The following is a 19,084-nucleotide window of genomic DNA, read 5'->3' as shown; positions in this document are numbered from 1 at the left end:
AATTGGACTTGAAGACAAATGATTCCTTCCTAGTCAAGAAGATGTATTTACATAGGTTTCGTGTTATTTTCTTCTAAAAGTGTGTTTTGCTAACATCACCCAGCTCTGCATGGTGATCACCACGCATCAGTAGTGAGGACTCCAGTCCTCACTTCCCAGAGCGGAAATTCCTGGGCTTGGAGTGAAGCTTTGACTTGGCTGTTCTAAGTACGGCTTTGCTGCCGCGACTGCGGCAGTGGTGGTGATTATTATTACTGGGACTACTGAGGGGGGTTTCCCGTCAGGATTAAGAACCTGGGCTCTGACGTCTATCCTTTTGGGTTCAGAACTTGGTTCTCCCACTTCGCTGAGCTCAGACGGTTTTAAAGCTCTCAATGCCTCAATTTCCGGACACTTATATGGAAGCAGTAGTACTATAATCTTGTTTTTTTTAACTTTGAAAAAAAAGTTTTATTATGAAACTAACATACCCCAAGATCCTGTAATTCCAATTCTAATTACTTCACTAGGAGAAATAAAAACATATGCACGCAAAAACCTACATAAAATATTAATAATTGCCAAAATTTTCCAATTGGTGCTTCATAGCAAATGTTGGGTTTTTTTTTAACATCTTTACTGGAGTATAATTGCTTTACAATGGTGTGTTAGTTTCTGCTGTATAACAAAGTGAATTAGCTATACATATACATATATCCCTATATCCCCTCCCTCTTGCATCTCCCTCCCACCCTCCGTATCCCACACCTCTAGGTGGTCACAAAGCACCGAGCTGATCTCCCTGTGCTATGCTACTGCTTGCCACTAGCTATCTATTTTACATTTGGTAGTGTGTATATGTCCATGCCACTCTCTCACTTCGTCCCAGCTTACACTTCCCCCTCCCTGTGTCCTTAAATCCATTCTCTACATCTGCGTCTTTATTCCTGTCCTGCCCCTAGGTTCTAAAGAACCTTTTTTTTTTTTAGATTCCACATATATGTGTTAGCATACGGTATTTGTTTTTCTCTTTCTGACTTACTTCACTCCATTTGACAGACTCTAGGTCCATCCACCTCACTACAAATAACTCAATTTCGTTTCCTTTTATGGCTGAGAAATATTCCATTGTATATATGTGCCACATCTTCTTTATCCATTCATCTGCCGATGGACACTTAGGTTGCTTCCATGTCCTAGCTATTGTAAATAGAGCTGCAGTGAACATGGTGGAACGTGACTCTTTGAATTATGGTTTTCTTAGGGTATATGCCCAGTAGTGGGATTGCTGGGTCGTATGGTAGTTCTATTTTTAGTTTTTTAAGGAACCTCCATACTGTTCTCCATAGTGACTGTATCAATTTACATTCCCACCAACAGTGCAAGAGGGTTCCCTTTTCTCCACACCCTCCCCAGCATTTATAGTTTGTAGATTTTTTGATGATGGCCATTCTGAACACTGTGAGATGATACCTCGCTATAGTTTTGATTTGCATTTCTCTAATGATTAGTGATGTTGAGCATTCTTTCATGTGTTTGTTGGCAATCTGTATATCTTCTTTGGAGAAATGTCTATTTAGGTCTTCTGCCCAGTTTTGGATTGGGTTGTTTGTTTTTTTGATATTAAGCTGCATGAGCTGCTTGTATATTTTGGAGATTAATCCTTTGTCAGTTGCTTCGTTTGCAAATATTTTCTCCCATTCTGAGGGTTGTCTTTTCGTCTTGTTTATGGTTTCCTTTGCTGTGCAAAAGCTTTTAAGTTTAGTTAGGTCCCATTTGTTTATTTCTGTTTTTATTTCCATTTCTCCAGGAGGCGGGTCAAAAAGGATCTTGCTGTGATTGACGTCATAGAGTGTTCTGCCTGTGTTTTCCTCTAAGAGTTTTATAGTGTCTGGCCTTACATTTAGGTGTTTAAACCATTTTGAGTTTATTTTTGTATATGGTGTTAGGTAGTGTTCTAATTTCATTCTTTTACATGTGGCTGTCCAGTTTTCCCCTCACCACTTATTGAAGGGACTGTCTTTTCTCCATTGTGTATTCTTGCCTCCTTTATCAAAGATAAGGTGACCATATGTGTGTGGGTTTATCTCTGGGTTTTCTATCCTGTTCCATTGATCTGTATTTCTGCTTTTGCGCCAGTACCATACTGTCTTGATTACTGTAGCTTTGTAGTAGAGTCTGAAGTCTGGGAGCCTGATTCCTCCAGCTCCGTTTTTCTTTCTCAAGATTGCTTTTGCTGTTCGGGGTCTTTTATGTTTCCATACAAATTGTGAAATTTTTTGTTCTAGTTCTGTGAAAAATGCCATTGGTAGTTTGATAGGGATTGCATTGAATCTGTAGATTGCTTTGGGTAGTAGAGTCATTTTCACAGTGTTGATTCTTCCAATCCAAGAACATGGTATATCTCTCCATCTGTTGGTATCCTCTTTAATTTCTTTCATCAGTGTCTTATAGTTTTCTGCACACAGGTCTTTTGTCTCCTTAGGTAGGTTTATTCCTCGGTATCTTATTCTTTTTGTTGCAGTGGTAAATGGGAGTGTTTCCTTAATTTCCCTTTCAGATTTTTCATCATTAGTGTATAGAAATGCAGGAGAATTCTGTGCATTAATTTTGTATCCTGCTACTTTACCATATACATTTATTAGCTCTAGTAGTTTTCTGGTAGGATCTTTAGAATTCTCTATGTATAGTATCATGTCATCTGCAAACAGTGACAGCTTTACTTCTATTTTTCCGATTTGGATTCCTTTTATTTCTTTTTCTTCTCTGATTGCTGTGGCTAAAACTTCCAAAACTATGTTGAATAATAGTGATGAGAATGGGCAACCTTGTCTTGTTCTGGATCTTAGTGGAAATGGTTTCAGTTTTTCACCATTGAGAATGATGTTGGTTGTGGGTTTGTCATATATGGTCTTTATTATGTTGAGGTAAGTTCCCTCTGTGCCTACTTTCTGGAGAGTTTTTATCATAAATGGGTGTTGAATTTTGTCGAAATATTTTTCTGCATCTGTTGAGGTTATCATATGGTTTTTATCCTTCAATTTGTTAATATGTTGTATCACATTGATTGATTTGCGTATATTGAAGAATCCTTGCATTCCTGGGATAAACCCCACTTTATCGTAGTATATTATCCTTTGAATATGCTGCTGGATTCTGTTTGCTAGTATTTTGTTGAGGATTTTTGCGTCTATGTTCATCAGTGATATTGGCCTGTGGTGTCTTTTTTTTGTGACATCTTTGTCTGGTTTTGGTATCAGGGTGATTGTGTCCTCATAGAATGGGTTTGGTAGTGTCCTCTGCTATATTTTGGAAGAGTTTGAGAAGGATAGGTGTTAGCTCTTCTCTTAATGTTTGATAGAATTCGCCTGTGAAGCCATCTGGTCCTGGGCTTGTGTTGGAAGATTTTTAATCACAGTCTCAATTTCAGTGCTTGTGATTGGTCTGTTTATATTTTCTGTTTCTTGTTCAGTCTCAGGACATTGTGCTTTTTTAAGATTTTGTCCATTTCTTCCAGATTGTCCATTTTATTGGCATAGTTGCTTGTAGTGACCTCTCGTGATCCTTTGTATTTCTGCAGTGTCAATTGTTACTTCTCCTTTTTCATTTATAATTCTATTGATTTGAGTCTTCTCCCTTTTTTTCTCGATGAGTCTGGCTAAAGGTTTATCAACTTTGTTTATCTTCTCAAAGAACCAGCTTTTAGTTTTATTGATCTTTGCTATTGTTTCTTTCATTTCTTTTCCATTTATTTCTGATCCAATCTTTATGATTTCTTTCCTTCTGCTAACTTTGGGGGGTTTTTGTTCTTCTTTCTCTAATTGCTTTAGGTGTAAGATTAGGTTGTTAATTTGAGATGTTTCTTGTTTCTTGAGGTAGGACTGTATTGCTATAAATTTCCCTCTTAGAACTGCTTTTGCTGCATCCCATAGGTTGTGAGCCGTTGTGTTTTCATTGTCATTTGTTTCTAGGTATTTTTTGATTTCCTCTTTGATTTCTTCAGTGATCGCTTTGTTATTTAGTATTGTATTGTTTAGCCTCCATGTGCTTGTATTTTTTACAGTTTTTTTTCCTGTAATTGATATCTAGTCTCATTGCATTGTGGTTGGAAAAGATACTTGATACGATTTCAATTTTCTTAAATTTACCAAGGCTTCATTTGTGACCCAAGATACCAAGATATGATCTATCCTGGAGAATGTTCCATGAGCACTTGAGAAGAAAGTGTATTCTGTTATTTTTGAATGGAAGGTCCTATAAATATCAGTTGAGTCCATCTTGTTTAATGTGTCATTTAAAACCTATGTTTCCTTATTTGTTTTCATTTTGGATGATCTGTCCATTGGTGAAAGTGGGGTGTTAAAGTCCCCTACTATGATTGTGTTACTGTCAGATTCCCCTTTTATGGTTGTTAGCATTTGCCTTATGTATTGAGGTGCTCCTATGTTGGGTGCATAAATATTTACAATTGTTATATCTTCTTCTTGGATTGATCCCTTGATCATTATGTAGTCTCCTTCTTTATCTCTTGTAATAGTCTTCATGTTAAAGTATATTTTGTCTGATATGAGAATTGCTACTCCAGCTTTCTTTTGATTTCCATTTGCATGGAATATCTTTTTCCATCCCCTCTATTTCAGTCTGTATTTGTCCCTAGGTCTGAAGTGTGTCTCTTGTAGACAGCATATATGTGGGTCTTGTTTTTGTATCCATTTAGCCAGTCGATGTCTTTTGGTTGGAGCATTTAAGCCATTTACATTTACGGTAGTTACTGATATGTATGTTCATATTACCATTTTCTTAACTGTTTTGGGTTTCTTATTGTAGGTGTTCTCCTTCTCTTGTATTTCCTGCCAAGAGAAGTTCCTTTAGCATTTGTTGTAAAGCTGGTTTGGTGGTGCTCAATTCTCTTAGCTTTTGCTTGTCTGTAAAGGTTTTAATTTGTCGGTTGAATATGAATGAGATCCTTGCAAGGTAGAGTAATCTTGGTTGTAGATTTTTCCCTTTCATCACTTTAAATATGTCCTGCCACTCCCTTCTGGCTTGCAGAGTCTTTGCTGAAAGATCAGCTGTTAACCTTATGGGGATTCCCTGGTATGTTATTTGTTGCTTTTCCCATGCTGCTTTTAGTATTTTTCTTTGTATTTACTTTTTGATAGTTTGATTAATATGTGTCTTGGCATGTTTCTCCTTGGATTTATCCTGTATGGGTCTCTCTGCGCTTCCTGGACTTGACTGACTATTTCCTTTCCCATATTAGGGAAGTTTTCAACTATAATCTCTTCAAATATTTTCTCAGTCCCTTTCTTTTTCTCTTCTTCTTCTGGGACCTCTATAATTAGAATGTTGGTGCATTTAATGTTGTCCCAGAGGTGTCTCAGATTGTCCTCAATTCTTTTCATTCTTTTTTCTTTATTCTGCTCTGTGGTAGTTATTTCCACTATCTTATCTTCCAAGTCACTTATCCATTCTTCTGCCTCTGTTATTCTGCTATTGATTCCTTCTAGAGAATTTTTAATTTCATTTATTTTGTTGGTTTGCTCTTTAGTTCTTCTAGGTCCTTGTTAAATGTTTCTTATGTTTTCTCCATTCTATTTCCAAGATTTTGGATCATCTTTACTATCATTACTCTGAATTCTTTTTCAGGTAGACTGCCTATTTCCTCTTCATTTGTTTGGTCTGGTGGGTTTTTACCTTGCTCCTTCATCTGCTGTGTATTTATCTGTCTTCTTATTTTGCTTAACCTACTGTGTTTGGGGTTCTCCTTTTCGCAGGCTCCAGGTTCATAGTTCCCGTTGTTTTTGGTGTCTGCCCCCAGTCTGTAAGGTTGGTTCAGTGGGTTGTGTAGGCTTCCTGGTGGAAAGGCCTTGTGCCTTTGTTCTAGTGGATGAGGCTGGATCTTGTCTTTCCGGTGGGCAGGACCGTGTCCAGTGGTGTGTTTTGGGGTGTCTGTGAACTTATTAAGATTTTAGGCAGCATCTCTGCTAATGGGTGGGGTTGTGTTCCTGTCTTGCTAGTTGTTTGGCATGGGGTGTCCAGCACTGGAGCTTGCTGGTCATTGAGTGGATCTGCGTCTTAGCACTGAGACTGAGATCTCTGGGAGAGCTCTAGCCAATTGATATTATGTAGGGTTGGGAGGTCTCTGGTGGTCCAGTGTCCTGAACTTGGCTCTCCCACCTCAGAGGCTCAGGTCTGACACCAGGCTGGAGCACCAAGACCCTGTCAGCCACGAGGCTGAGAAGAAAAGGGAGAAAAAAAAAAAAGAAAGAAAAGAAAAGAAATAAAGTTATTAAAATAAAACATTTTTTAAATATTATGAAAAAATATTTTTAAAGTAATTTAAAAAAAAAGAAGAGAGCAACCAAACTAATAAAGAAATCCACCAATGATAACAAGCGCTAAAAAGTAAACTACGATAAACATAAAAATCAGAAACTGGTCAGTTACATACAGCACACCCCAAGTCTACAGTTGCTCACAAAGTCCACTGCCTCAATTTTGGGATGATTCATTGTCTATTCAGGTATTCCAGAGATGCAGGTACATCAAGTTGATTGTGGAGATTTAATCCACTGCTCCTGAGTCTGCTGGGAGAGATTTCCCTTTCTCTTCTTTGTTTGCACAGCTCCTGGGGTTCGGCTTTGGATTTCTACCCGCCTCTGCGTGTAGGTCGCCTGAGGGCGTCTGTTCTTCGCTCACACAGGATGGGGTTAAAGGAGCAGCTGCTTCGGGGGCTCTGGCTCACTCAGGCCGGGGGGAGGGAGGGGTACGGATGCGGGGCGAGCCTGCGGTGTCAGAGGCCTGCGTGATGTTGCAGCAGCCGGAGGCGCGCTGTGCGTTCTCCCGGGGAAGTTGTCCCTGATCACGGGACACTGGCCGTGGCAGGCTGCACGGGCTCCCGGGAGGGGAGGTGTGGAGAGTGACCTGTGCTCGCACACAGGCTTCTTGGTGGCGGCAGCAGCAGCCTTAGCGTCTCCTGCCCGTCTCTGGGGTCCGCGCTGATGGCCGCGGCTCGCGCCCGTCTCTGGAGCTCGTTTAGGCGACGCTCTGAATCCCCTCTCCTCGCGCACCCTGAAACAATGGTCTCTTGCCTCCTCGGCAGCTCCAGCCTTTCCCTGACTCCCTCCCGGCTAGCTGTGCCACATCAGCCCCCTTCAGGCTGTGTTCACACCGCCAGCCCCAGTCCTCTCCCTGTGATCCAACCGAAGCCCAAGCCTCAGCTCCCAGCCCCGCCTGCCCCGGCGGGTGAGCAGACAAGCCTCTCGGGCTGGTGAGTGCTGGTCAGCACCGATCCTCTGTGCGGGAGTCTCTCCGCTTTGCCCTCCGCACCCCTGTGGCTGTGCTCTCCTCCGTGGCTCTGAAGCTTCCCCCCTCCGCCACCCGCAGTCTCCGCCCACGAAGGAGCTCCTAGTGTGTGGACACCTTTCCTCCTTCACCGCTCCCTCCCACTGGTGCAGGTCCCATCCCTATTCTTTTGTCTCTGTGTTTTCTTTTTTCTTTTGCCCTACCCAAGTACGTGGGGAGTTGCTTGCCTTTTGGGAGGTCTGAGGTCTTCTGCCAGCGTTCAGTAGGTGTTCTGTAGGAGTTGTTCCTCATGTAGATGTATTTCTGATGTATTTGTGGGGAGGAAGGTGATCTCCACGTCTCACTCCTCTGCCATCTTGAAGGTCCTCCCAGTAGTATAATCTTCATAGAGTTTTTATAAGGATTAAACGTGCTCATATCTGTAAAGAACTAGCAGTAAGTGTGTAGTGTTAGCTGCTATTATCATATCATTATTATTATTACCACAGGATTCTTAATTCCTAGAATGTTCTATTACAAGACATACATAACCTTCTGTTGAAACTTAAGCTTAGGTGTGTGTGACACACAGTAAAGCTGTGTAATGTCTCATATTTGAGGAAAATTTTTTAATGGTATTATTTTTAAATGTAAATTACTTAACCTCATAAAAATCATACAAGTTTACAAACATTTCATTAGATATACATGGTAAGCACTATATCACTAAAATTAATAGAATAAAAGAAAATTTATACTGTCTTTTCAACAGACTTTTTATCATTCTTCAGCAGGTATTTTATTGGATGAAACTTTGCTCTTTGCTAGGTGTGGTTTGGGAAAAATATAAGGTGGATAAAGGAAAGAGAGAACTAAAATTCATTTTTGAATGTTTATTTGTTTAAAGTAGGTAATGCATTAACATGCTGTAATGTTTAAAATTATAAATGAAAGTTAAATAAGTAAATATATAAATAAAGGACTATCATACGGGTGGGAAAAAATAAAAAATAAAATAAAAGTATAACTGTACATACACAGACGTCTCCACCAACCTGGATCTCCTCTCCCCCATCCCCCTTGCAGAGGTGAAAGTCTCTCAATCTCTTCTGTGTATTTCCGGAGATATTTTAGGCATACATGAACAAACACATTTTCCTCCCTTTTTATACAAACGGAAGTGTACCAAACATCTTTTGTGTTCATCTTTTTTCACCAGAAGCTGTAGTGTAGGTATTGTTCCAAGTCTGTACATAATGACCTTCTTAACGTATTAATGACTCAGAGCTTCACTAGGGGTGGATGTCCCTGGCTTATCACCAGGCCACTGCTGAGAAGCAGTGTTGTTAACCGCCCTGCTGTTAGAGACGTGCTGAATAAATGATGTTGTGCAATTTAAATAAGCTTGTGTATGTGTGGTACACCTGCAAGACAATTTTTAAGAAAGAGAAATGCTGGGTGAAGGGTTAAAGAAATTTAAAACTTTCTATTTATGTTTGAATGTGAATAGGGGTTTAAGCACACAATTGAATAGGAAAAAAGAGATGAACGGTAAACATAAGACTCCCTCACAGCACTCTCCTTCCTTCATCTGGTTCCCCCCGCTGGAGAGAACTAGCCTCATCAGCCTTGTCTTTTCCCTCCAGAGATGCGTGTCAGGTAAATGAGCATATGTGCTTATGTAGAAGAATGCCTTTCTTCAGGTGGGCTTTCGTCTTCTTCTGCATAGCAGTTTGTGGGTCAGCAGACTCTCGCCTGGATGTCTGTGGGCACAGAGCTGCGGGCTGGAGTGTCTACAGTCACATTAGAGGGACTCTTTGTCTCCGTCCCTCAGCCTCAGCCAGCCTGGACATGACCTGTAAAGGTGACGTTTTCTTCCACCTTCACGTAGCTCATTGTTTCCCTGGATGAAATGATAGCTGTAAGTCCTGCAGCCCTAACCCTTGACCAGCGATGCTCAAACCCACAGCACGTGTCCTGGGACCCTCTTTCCCATCGTCCCAGAAACCGCCTCACTTCTAAGACTTATATTTCCTGTGTCTCACATCCACTCGTCCGTTCTCTCTCTGATGGATCATATCTTCCAGCGGCTCGTGGGGAAAGGTGATGTGGGTGGTTAATCTTGGGATCTTGTATATTTCAAATATCTTTAGCTTACTCTCCCACCTGATTTTTCTGGATGTAGGATTCCCGGTATAAACTACGAAGTAATTTTCCAGTTGTCTTTCTGCCTGTCAATGTTACTCCTGGAAAGTCTGAAGACATTCCAAGTCTTTATTCTTTGCACACGGCACTTTGTGTTGCTTTCCCTCCACGGCTGTTTTAGGGTCTTGTTTTGTGCCTCCAGGGTCCTGAAATGTCACAGTGATTTGCTGATACGGGTCATCCGCCTCACTGGGTACCGGGAGGGCCTATTCATCTGCAGTTTTATTTAATACCAGGAAGTGGGCTTAGATTCTTAAATTATATTGCATTACACTATACTATATTTTTTATGTTGTACATGTTACATTATATATAATACATATTGTAATATAATGTGTACAGCATATATTAAGTGGAATGTAACACTTTAATATCATTGTGTAAATTATTGTTTTTAACAAACTGAGCAGGAAGAGTGTGTTAAAGGACACTTGGTTCAGGAAATTGCACATTAGTTACTTGAAGAGGAATGAGGTCTCCAGTAACAATATAAATTAGTATTTCTTATATTTTCAAAATATTTTGGCAACAAATTACTGAATTTGACCTACCATATTTTAGCACTAGTCTCACACACACATACATATTTATAAAATATATTCTGCTACTCTTATTGTATAGACTAATTTTAAGAACATAATTATTGGTAAATAACAATATTTTGAAAAGAGGAATTAATTTAAGTACAAATGTCAAAGTTTGCTAACACCTTTCTTTTATGACAGAAATATGATATCATTTTCTGAAATATTTTCCAATCTTTCCTAATGTCAAATAAGAGCTGTTCCTTTTCTGTGGTCAAAAAATATGTAGGATTAAGATTAAACCAAATAAAAACAGCACATATTTATATTTGATAATTCCTACATATATTGCATACTAATGCAGGTTTATAAATCATAAGCTATTATAATAGGTAGAGCCAGTAATAAATGTGTAAGTATTCATTTTGGTTTTTCAGCCCCTTATTTCCCCAGACGACCCACCAGCATCTTCCCATGATGTGTTCAGTACATGAATATTATGACTAGATCCATGTGATGTTCACAAGGAGACCCTCTGAAGAGTGCAAGCAGAATTCCACTATTCATATTTCTTTTTTAAAGAAGTGTTACTGTTATATTACATCTTGTTATGTTGCAAACACGTATTTCGTTCTTCAAGGCTAAAGCACAATTAGCAACTGTATTAGTTTTCCTCTTTTAGTTGTTGTTACCTTTTAGGTATTGGAATAATTTGAGAACTAGCGCTGACATGACGCTCAGTGACTCTTCAGGCTTTGTGTTCTTCCTCTTTGCTTTCAGCCTGCAGTGACCTGGAGCTCAGGGAGATGGCCAACAGACTGCGGGACTGGTTCAAGGCCCTGCATGAGAGTGGGAGCCAGAACAAGAAGACGAAAGCATCGCTGCGGCCGGAGAGAAGCAGTAAGGCTTCTAAATTTGATGTGTGTCATTGTCTTTTTTTTTTTTTAATTTTTATTTTTTATTTTTTTGGCTGTGTTGGGTCTTCGTTTCTATGCGAGGGCTTTCACTAGTTGTGGCACGCGGGGGCCACTCTTCATCGCAGTGCGCGGGCTTTTCACTGTTGCGGCCTCTCTTGTTACGGAGCACAGGCTCCAGACGCGCAGGCTCAGTAGTTGTGACTCACGGGCCTAGTTGCTCTGCGGCGTGTGGGATCTTCCCAGACCAGGGCTCGAACCCGTGTCCCCTGCATTGGCAGGCAGACTCTCAACCACTGCGCCACCAGGGAAGCCCCTGTGTCGTTGTCTTTGATATGGGATTTTATGTCCAGTGAATTACTTAGGTCAAAGTTTACTCTTTACTTAGATGCTGAACGGAGGTCTGAACATCGTTTTTACTTCCAAGCTCAGCCATAACATGTATTTAGCAAGGAAATAAAGCATTTGTGGCAACTCCGATTAGAAAAGGAATTAGAGACAGCGTTGAGCTTCCTGTTGAATTGAAAGTGTAGGAATATTTTCCAGTATTTTGGCTGAAGTGCTAAAGAGTAGAACAACGCGGGGAGTAAAGGTAGTAATTTTGAAGTGCTTAGATTTTTAAACAACACGATTAGCCCTCCTCCACCTTAGTCATTTCTGATTTGACCCAAGTATGTCAGTAGAAACAGGATGTTTGCCATGCTGCAAATCAAATTCATCAAAGAAAGAAGGAAATAAGAGCCAAGTGAATCTTACATGATTCTTTCATCTATATAATCTATATAAAAGTGGTTTTTAATTTCTTAGAAATAGGAACTGCAACCTGAAATAGTGCACTTGCTATGAATAATTTTATGAACTCTTCATTTTATGTTTTTTCATTTATAAAAAATATCTACAACATTTTTCATGCATGTAAAAGAAAGATATTGAAACCTGAGCTTAGTTTGGGGGAGCTTTCCAAGACCGCCTCATTTGCTCTAAGATGCAAGGGGCGAAGGTGGAACAGTGACCAGGGGCAGCGTCCGGCTGACAGAGAAGGGCCCAGTGCCCGCTGCTTATCGCCATGAGACCATGAACTTCCACTCGCAAACCCTCAGCTACCCGTTTCTAACAGAATCACTTGATAAGAGCGCACGGCCATCCCTAATCTGTGTTTCCTAAAATGCCCCATTTGTTTTCTTGTCACCAAGGAATTTTCTATAATCCCAACGTTCGGTGTTTATGGATCGTATTTATGTTCAAAAGAATGTAATAATTATTTTTCATTCAGCTTTCACAGAAAGACATAATAATTGTGTGTGAATGTGTGGTGGCCACATCTATATGCCTCTTCTTAGGAAGTCCTCAATGAAACCACAGTATTTCCCTACCTCGTAGGAGCACTTCCAGGCTTGTCTCCAGAATTATCATTTAAATTTTTGGCAGAAGCTAATTTTTTGATGCCTTGAGAGTAAGTAAGATGCCTGATCTTACTTAATAGAAGTAATAAAGTATGTTTGCCCCTGTATTCATGTCTGGCGTAACGTAAAGTTTTGTTCCAGATCCTTCCGTATTGACTTTTCTGATTCACGTCCATACCTGTTCTCCCAATACTCACACTTGAATATTTTTATTGCTCACTCTCACCTTTCTCTGTTGAGCTTAGTTAAGACTAATAATCCCTCCTGTATTTGGAAATGGATAAAAGGAGATCTTGTAGGACACGCAGTACAATGCCTGGTTAATTGTACACATTCCTAAATATTATTTCCCTTTCTGGCTTTTTCTTACAAAAAATGAGACAGTCTTAATATTGTGGGCAAATTAACAGGAAGCTCTTTGGGAGTTGAATGTCTTTGCAGAGTCAGTGAAACAGTAGGTAGAGGATTATTTATAGAGCCTGAAGGGGTCAGAGGCCAAAGGGAGGAAATCTCCAAAAGGAAGTTGTTAAAAGATAAGACAAGTCCCGAGATGGGGAGTGGCCGAGTCCCTCAGCTCCTCAGGCCCGCCTGCCCCTGGGTGAAGCCTCTCCTGACACCGGCCCCCCAGTACTGGGCCCCCATCTCTTTTCTAGTTCTGTTTTCCCTCCATGGCATCTCTCACCATCTACTGTAATATTCATCTACACATTTTTTGTTTATTTTCTCTCTCTCTCCACACTAGACAACCATAAATGAGAGATCACCATTGTATCATCAGAACATAGAATAATTTGACACGTAGCATTCACTAAAGTTAGAATTAATGGATGGATGAAGCAAAGAAGCCATCAAAAATACCACATTGTGTGGATATACCGTAATTCAATCAACCACTTGTTCCCCTAGCAATGATTATTTACTGTTTCCATTATTTTCTCCTTCTCAATCAATTCTGCGGTTAATTGATAGGCTTTTATTTCTATAAGGAAGATTCCAGGTAGTCGAAGTAATAGGTCAAGACGTGCACGCATTTCAAATTATAAACAATAATAGATGTTACCAGACTGCTTTGCAGAAAGCTTAGGGCATTTCTAATTTCTAACAGCAAAACACGAGAGTTAACTTTTGCCTTCATCCCTGGCAGTAAAAAAATTACTACCATTCTTTTTAACTGTTCATTCTGGTGAGCATGCTGTTACATTTCATTGTTAATCTAATTTTTATTTCCTTTTTTAGTAGTGAATTGATCGTAAAATATTGGCGAAGGTTGGCGGGGCTTTTGCACAGCAAAACAAAGTAAAACGTCTTAGTCAGCTCAGGCTACTATAATTAAATACCCTAGACCAGGTGGATTGAACACTAGACATTTGTTTCTCAAATTCTGGAGACTGGGAAGTCCTAGATCAGGTGCTGGCAGATTGGGGTCTGGGTGAAGGCTCACTTCCAGGCTTGGAGACAGCTGTCTTCTCACAAGGCACAGAGAGAGAGAGAGAGAGAGAGAGAGAGAGCGCGAGAGAGATCTGGAGTCTGTCTTTTAGGCCACTGATCCCGTCATGAGGTTCTACCTTCATGACCTAATCACCTCCCAAAGCCCACACCTCCAAATGCCATCACTTTGGGGGGTAGAGCTTCATATTCATGAATTTGGGGGGGGGGGGACACAATTCAGTCCATAGCACAAAACCAAACAACAAAATAAATCCTAAGTTATGTCAGCTTATATGTTTAATTCTGAGAAATCCATATTGATGTCTTACATTATAATTTTATTTAAATAGTTCCTTCTAGTACTTTTTGTGCTTTTTGCTCTATGTGTTTGCTGCTCTGTTTTTTAGATATATAGATTTATTTCTGTTTTATCCATTCATTATGCTTCTTATCCCTTTATTTTATTACACTCTACCCTACTTACCACTTTTTAGCATAGATTTCATGTTATTGGATAGTAATATTACCACTCCTACTTTCAAATTTATTACATTTGCCTGATATACTTGCTAACATTTTATTGTCAGTCTTTATTACTTAGACTTAAGTGTCTTTCTTGTAAACATACATAGTTGGGTTCTGAGTCTTCAGTATGACAGCAGACTTGTATTTTGTGGGTTTTTTTAATAATTAAGATAAACATAAGGCACAGGAAAATATTCTGATCAGACACAGAATGTTTACCATTTAGGCAGATTGCCTAGAAGACAAAGAAAAACTTATTTTACAATCTCTTTTTAAGAGTAGGCCAATAATCCAAGAAAATTTTGTCATTAGAGAAGAAATCACATTTTAGTTTTGTACCAGTATAATATTTGATACTAATTTAAAAATATTATGTGAATAAATACACCCTTTAAATATTAGCCAGTAATGACCATGACAAATAATATTTGGGGGGAACATTTTATAATTTTTTGTATCTGTGTAGATTTTATCTTATACAGGTTTTGAAAATTAGTCTTAGGATAAATTTTATCTTAGGGTAAATTTTATCTTAGGATAAAACTATATTTTTAACAAAATGAGCTTTTTGAGCCTGAGATGGTTGCTCCTGGAGCCCCTGAACCCCTCGAGACCTGCCCCTGCTGGGGCGGAGCCCTGAGCTTGAGTGACCGCAGGGGCGGAGGGTCGGGACTGGGCAGAGAAGCCCTGGGTGAAGACAGTGGGGCCCAAGGGGTGTTCAGGACACCATAAAAATGTCAAATAAGAACAAACCCAGAGCGAGGCCTGCCGCCGTGTCCTGCCCACCGTCCACCACAAGGTGGCGTCACTGCAGGACCTTGCTTCAGACGTGTGGGATCCCCATCCCATCACCCATCCATGTCTCGGGGGAAAACAAAAAAAAACAGGGAAGAAACCCAGACTAAGTAAAGAGAGACTTTATTTAAAGACTCTTGCGATGGGGAGAATGCCTCACCCTCAAACTTGCAAGCGTCTCAAATCAGACAGAAGCAGGCTTTTCCTTTACAGGAAGGAGTGAGCAGGGCGAGAAGTGCCTTTGTCGGGGAGGAGGGCCGTGGGGATTCTGAGGCAGCAAACCTGAGGACTTGGGAAACGTTCCTCTGCGTGGTTGACCCACGTGCCTAGCAAGCAGGCATGTGAGACCCTGACAGCCGCCTCCTGTGTTACTCAGAACGCCAGCCCTGTCATGGCTCTGCCTGTGTTCTGATGTGTCGTCTGGGCCGCTAGTTTGCTGCCCGCCTACAGTGCACGTGCGGGATGGCTTAGCCGGGAAATTACGGTTTTCGGTCTACAGAGCAGTTGTGCACTTTTCAATGTGTGCGCCCGGAAGTATCCGTGTGTGTGTGTTTAAATGTTAAGTGGGCCGTGTCCTCACTCACTCAGCTCCGCGTGTCACTGATCCTTCCCTCCGGCTGTTGGGCCCTTTCCGTGCGCTGACCTTCCTTCGTGTGCTCACTGGGGCCCGTCTGTTGGGGGCCGGCCCTTCGCTGGCAGCCTCCTCTCACGGGGTGGGAAGAGCTTCCCTTTGGCTTTGCCTCAAAGCATCGGGAAGGCCCCCGGTCTCTGAGGCTTGAAAGAGGCCACTTCCCCCGCGCGTCCCTTAGCTGGGCTGGCCTCCATCATGGAGCCCAGCCCGCGGTGCCAGGACTAGAGTGAGTGGGTCTTGACCTTCCCCAGAGCCTACGGTTGTCTGTGGTCAGGCTCTCAGAGCCCGTCCCCTCCTGGCCATCCTCGGACCCCTAGTCTGTCCCTCCGTGGGGACGGGAAGCCCCCATCCTGACCTGCTCCGCAACTTTAGACTGCAACACTCACTGGACAATGCGGGGACAGTAGAATGAAGTCCATCCTGGGGGGGGTCACAGCGTTTTGAGTGGTCAGAGTACCTGCCTTATGCTTCACCAGGCAACTTCCAGTTTAACCTAGAAAGAGTGACAGATCTGGGAAACAATTCAGAGAAAAATTCTTGTTTGCATTCAAACATCGAAATATTATTGCCAGGGGCGAACATGTAAGGGAGGGCCAAGACGTGTATATTTTTCTGGTTGTGCGAGTAAGTATGCTTAAATGCCAGTATCTGTTGTTTAACACGTACCGTGTTACCCTTGAGATAGATACTTGTCTTTTCATGGATCTGTATCTCTCGTTTAAATCAATGGTAATTTTCATAAAAATGGCCCCTGTGTACTGTCTGGAAATATAGAGTTTACTTTCTATGTTGTTAGACTGTTTGTGAATAGAATATTTATTTTCTTACAAAATAACTCTGAAAACTTACATCTGTTTGATCTAACCTTACAGACTAATAGACAGTAAAAGTCAGAGGATGAGTTCAGGGATGGCGCTGGCAGCCACTGAAGTGGGCACAGGAGAGTGGAGAATGGTGTCCCCCCGGGTCTGCTTTGTCAATGCTTTCTGTCCTTAAACAATGTGAAATTCACTACTTTACTTTGCATATGTAAAGTAATCTGCACATTCGTATAGTCTAAGTTCTTTATTATTATTTTATATATACATAATTTCAATTATTAATTTTTCTGCACTGTTATGATGAGGAGAAATACAGATCAAGCCATGAAACCCCTTGTTCTCCTTTATCCGAGTCTTATAGCCCAGCTCACTGTATATTAATTGCAGAGCCACTCCTGGTCCTTAGCTGAATGCAGAGTGGGTAATACACTCTCGTTCTTACCCTTAAGCCAGATTGCTAAGAACTGTTAGTACAAAGGACTCTAGTGCCCTCACCATTGCCCTGATGTCTCTGGGTTCTGGGAGGTCTCACAGGATTTGTTGATCAATGTATCAGAAACGCTTGCTGTGTATTTGCTGTTTTGAGGTCCTAGGACATGCTTTCCCCCCCCCCTCGGGGGTTTGTCCTCACTCACCTCCATCAGCTTGTTGCCCAAGTATCCAGCCTCAGAGGCCTGTGCTCCCATCACATGTAAAACAGCAACACAACCTTGCTTTCCTTTATAGTGTATGTCACTACGTGATATACAGATGGTTCCTAGTTTGTTTTCTGTCATTTCCAAGTAAAACGTAAGCTCTGTGAGGCCAGGAACTTTCTTCTGTGGGATCCCCAGCTCCCAGAAGGACAGCCCTGGCACACAGTAGGGACCCAGGAACAAGTTGTTTAGTGAATAAGTTAAAATCTAATCACAAGTTTTCATCTAAAAATTGGTCTAGTTTCAGAAGAGTGATAAAGTGGCTTGTAGCTGCTTTCCCATGTTTGCTGGAACAGGCAGGTTCCAGGAGGGCAAATCTGTGACTGTAGCAGGATTGAAATAAACGGGTCAAGACTTGGTGAAGCTTAAACGGGAAGGTACACTACTTCTTTTTATAAGGCAGTGAACCCAGAATGTGGTCTGTGCTTTACAAGGAAGGGGAACTTGCCAGCCTCTTACACTGGCTACCAAATTAATGCTGCTATGCATTTGACATTAGTTAAACGTCTTGTCACACTGCCCAAAATAATTTAAGGTATGGTGAAAAATAGTGGGTTTGTTTTCCTACTGGTTATTTTAGTAGTTATTCTTAACTCTCAAACACAATAGGACACTAACCTGAGTTTTTAATTGACCAGATTTTATCACAGCCATTCCATAAAGGATTTTATAACCATTACCCAAGAAGAATTGATTGTTTATCTGAATCTTGGATAGTGTAAATATTACATAGTTAAGTGGTTTCAGTTGACAAAAAAGATCAATAATGTTATAGCTTCTTAAGAAATTAAGCAAGCTGGTAAGTTTGCCATTATTTTTTAACAACTTAAGTCTACTTTATATTAAAAAAAATCAGACTTCTTTGGTACATTTTATTTGGGTGTATTTTAGAGCTGTCACAAAGGAATAACCATAGAAAAGCGCCTAAGATGGTAAAAAACTTAAAATGTATTTTATGAGAAGGTGAAGGAAATAGATCTATTTGGCCTCTGATTCTGTTATCATCATACCGTGAAAGTACTGTTTGAGCCTTTTTTCAGTATATATGTTGTGCCTATCTAAACTGTATTCTTGATATATTTTGTTTCATTATCTAAATCTCCAAAAATTTAAGAACAGAACACTATGCCAAGGTTTGTTTGTTAATATGGTTGCAATTGTGTATGTGTGTGTGTGTGTGTGTGTGTGTATGCCTGTCCTTCTCTGAAAGAGATACTATATTAATTTTCTTTTTGTCAGTTGGGAAGCATCTGGACATCAGAATCACATGCAAAATCCTCAGATTAACAGTCTGACTAAGATTAATTAAGATTAACGTCTTACTTTTGCTTTCCTACCCACCAAATGCTTTGCTCAGTCAGACAAGGTGAGAGACTACTTAACCCCCAGGTAAATGAACACATTCTAATTTCTTACCAAGATGACACACTTTATGTCTGCTGCCTTCACATTGAGAGGAAGGTTGAATTTGGAATCAGATGGCTTAAAAACAATGTCCCATTTTAATGTAATCAGGAGCATTCTAGGTATAGCAGGGAACTTCATTTTTGAAAACAAAGATCTCTAAGGTTGGTGGATAAATTTTCTTATTTCAAGTAATAATGAAAATTCAGATCATTGCTTGTTTTGTTTGTTATCTGGCATTTTCTTCATTTAGTAGGTAGATCCAATAACTCTCTCCATAATAAAATTTAATTATACTCTTTAGTATTACTAAGGTATTGTCTTAATATTTAGATATAATTTTATAGAAATTATGTATTTCCTATTTAGCTAGATTGAAATTATGTATTTCATATTTAGCTAGATTGAAACGATAAATATAAAATAAGGTGCTAAGTGAATGATGTATTATAATAAAAATGTTTTGTTACGTTATT

The 19,084-nt window shown here is 40.4% G+C and overlaps 1 protein-coding gene across 1 annotated transcript in view; it reads left to right on the top strand.

Annotated features, from left to right (window-relative positions):
• SPOCK3 (SPARC (osteonectin), cwcv and kazal like domains proteoglycan 3) overlaps positions 1–19,084 on the top strand; it is a 433,446-nt gene that overhangs the window by 377,651 nt on the left and 36,711 nt on the right. Inside the window, exon 7 of the mRNA XM_059926189.1 lies at positions 10,773–10,892. Coding sequence (XP_059782172.1) covers positions 10,773–10,892 — 120 coding nt within the window. The remainder of the gene's footprint in view (positions 1–10,772; positions 10,893–19,084) is intronic.

The sequence above is a fragment of the Balaenoptera ricei genome, chromosome 6 (assembly GCF_028023285.1).
Source record: "Balaenoptera ricei isolate mBalRic1 chromosome 6, mBalRic1.hap2, whole genome shotgun sequence".
Classification (NCBI taxonomy): domain Eukaryota; kingdom Metazoa; phylum Chordata; class Mammalia; order Artiodactyla; family Balaenopteridae; genus Balaenoptera; species Balaenoptera ricei.
This window is presented reverse-complemented; position numbering and strand designations above follow the sequence as displayed.